This window comes from Gossypium hirsutum, chromosome A12 (genome assembly GCF_007990345.1).
Source record: "Gossypium hirsutum isolate 1008001.06 chromosome A12, Gossypium_hirsutum_v2.1, whole genome shotgun sequence".
NCBI lineage: Eukaryota > Viridiplantae > Streptophyta > Magnoliopsida > Malvales > Malvaceae > Gossypium > Gossypium hirsutum.
In genome coordinates this window covers 43,874,196-43,876,756 of record NC_053435.1, presented here as the reverse complement: position 1 = coordinate 43,876,756, position 2,561 = coordinate 43,874,196, and the positions used below count along the sequence as shown (strand labels likewise).

General features: G+C 36.0%; 1 protein-coding gene across 1 annotated transcript; it reads right to left on the bottom strand.

Annotated features, from left to right (window-relative positions):
- Positions 1-1,283: 1,283 nt before the first annotated feature.
- On the bottom strand, positions 1,284-2,132 carry LOC107942413 (uncharacterized). The gene has a single exon (XM_016876075.2). The coding sequence runs from the start codon at positions 2,058-2,060 to the stop codon at positions 1,506-1,508; it is 555 nt and encodes a 184-aa protein (XP_016731564.1). The 5' UTR covers positions 2,061-2,132; the 3' UTR covers positions 1,284-1,505.
- Positions 2,133-2,561: the final 429 nt, after the last annotated feature.

The window sequence follows — 2,561 nt, the reverse complement described above, 5'->3', positions numbered from 1 at the left end:
CTAAAGCACTTACCAGCATTCCGAGGCATATTATCGCAAAACTTAATTGGACCTAAGATTAGTCGTGTCATGAGTTAACCCCTATCTTAACAAGTTCAAGATTGGTTCACTTGTTAAAGAGAAGAATCACTCATTTCATTATGTACTAGTTCAAATCCAAAGATACTAGTGCTTAAGTAGCTAATTTCGCTATTGCTATTATCATGTTTTACATTTTCTCATGTTTACAACATTTTCTAATTCTTTTGCATTAGTGGGGGGATGCTGATAATGTAAAATCAGAAATATTTTTTCAAAATATTTTCTGTTGTAGAATATTTTTTGGTTGAGGAAAATCCTGACTGTTGCAGAATATTTTCACTTAAGGAAAATCTTTACTATTTTTGGAAATTGAGACTGTTATTTTACCATTTTGCCCCTACTGAAAATAATATAAATAACAAGCTATTCTACTCATTTTTTTACAACACAGAAAAACAAGAAAACTTAGTTCTCTCTTTTCTCTTCCATTCTTGCTCTCTAAAAATTCTGGTGTTTTACTAAATTACATTAGTGCAATATTTTACCTAGGAGATTGGGTTTTAAATGGGATCGTCTATGACCTCTCCAACATTTCCTAAGAATTGAACCTAGTGTGATTTACCTGAGTTTCTTCCAGTTTATTTCCCGACTTTTACGAGAAGAGCAATCTTTTTGAGTTTCATCTTCCTCATTCGGGTGTTCGAATTTGGAAGTACTATACTATCCTTGGGGGGCAACATTCATTTTTTATTACACCTATCAACGCGAAATCACTTCTAAGACAATAATTTTTCCACAGCGTAGTGATTACTTTATTTATTAGTTTGGTTTCCTGTCAGTCCTAACGATTTTATTTATAGTAATATATTTCCAACACCAACTATTTCACTAAGTAGTAAGTTTGTTGAGTCATTATGAACATTTGACATGTGCATTTTGGTAGCTATAAAAAGTCTTATCTTTGTAAGTAGTTTCATATAGGTTTTGATGTGATTGAGTGAGATCCATATGCAAAGTATACAAGATACTGATATCGGCAGTTATGCAAGACGAGTGAAACTTTCAAGCGAAGTGCTCTTGATGAGTACACCTCTCTAATTAAAGTGAGTTGATTTGACAAGTTGCTGTAAACAATCAAATCCTTCTTTATTTCATAATGAAAAACAACTCATTAGCTACACTGTTAATGCACCAATTGGTGAAATGTTTTGGTATTTATTTAGAGATGTTTTGGTATTTATTTAGAGATGACATTCCAAAGCTTCCTCCAAAACAATCAGGTAGCTTTTTATTCATGACTGGGTGAAATAGTACACATTATAATGCAAGAGATAAAGACTTCTTCTACGACATATGTAAACTACTACAACAACAAAAGAATGTAGTTTTAATCTTACAGACATTCTCTTAGTAATAAGCATGAATTAAACTATCAGCAGATATATAGTAATTAGGTACTGATGCTAGCTAGCTTGATATATGATCTAAGGAACAGTGCTTTGCTCCAAGCTGGCCAATGTTCCGGGACTGAGAATGGGGAAAGTGCACCAATTAAACGAAGATGGTGACAAGGTCAGTCCAAGTGAATTCGAAGTAAACCTGACATTATCTGAGAAATTCTGGTTCTGGGATGTAGGGTGGTATAATCCAGAAACGAGATGCAATGGTGCAGAAACTTCTGTCCTAGACAATGGCGGTGCTGCAACGTGAAGAGCGGGAGGTGCCACTCTTTGGAGACGCTGTTGCTGAGGCAGCTGAGCCTGAAACTGAGATGTGGAGGTTTGATTATGAGATTGGGACATGAACTGAGGTGCACCAGTCAGCTGTTGAACCAAGTCCCGGAAGTTTATAGGGTCGACCGTGTAAACCTTTGGCGGTGTTGGAGGAAATGGTGCAATTGGCTTCTTCCAGGGCTTTGACAATGGCTTACGCACGGAATGAAGTGATCCATGAAATGAAGCCTGTGGAGCCTTCAACCCTCTTGCTTCTTCTGAAATCGAGGCAGCAGAGACAGCAGGATAAGAAGAATAAGCTTCCATGGGGACAACTTCTTAATCAAATTGCAAAGCCTTTTGAATAAAGCTGATGATAGAGCTGTAATTTTAGAATGTCCAGACTCGGATATATATAGAAAAATAACAGAAGAATAAGGACAAGAATTGCACAAATGGGGACAGGAAAATAATTGAAGGAAAAAAAAAGAGCAAACGGCGGTGGGATGAATCTGCTGGGGCTGGGGGTTGATGATAAGATGAAATTCAAACGTCCTATATTGTCAGCAGCCGGCTAATGCTTACAAATTACATAGGTTGCCAGGTCAAACTCCCTGACTTTAGACCAAAATTCTCTTCATTAAATTAAAGAAAAAAATAGAGTTTTCTTTTTTGAATAAAGAAAAAAGAGTTGTTTAAAACATTATGCTTTGGGCCCATTCGTGCGTGCATTATTGTTCCTCTGGAAAGGAAGACATACAAAAAAACAAAACAAGTTATGAAAGATATGTTAAATTTCATAAATAAGTCCTTCAATCTTCATCTTCC

Coding starts and splice junctions, on each gene's coding strand:
- LOC107942413 (XM_016876075.2), bottom strand. CDS start 2,060: ATGGAAGCTTATTCTTCTTATCCTGCTGTCTCTGCTGCCTCGATTTCA.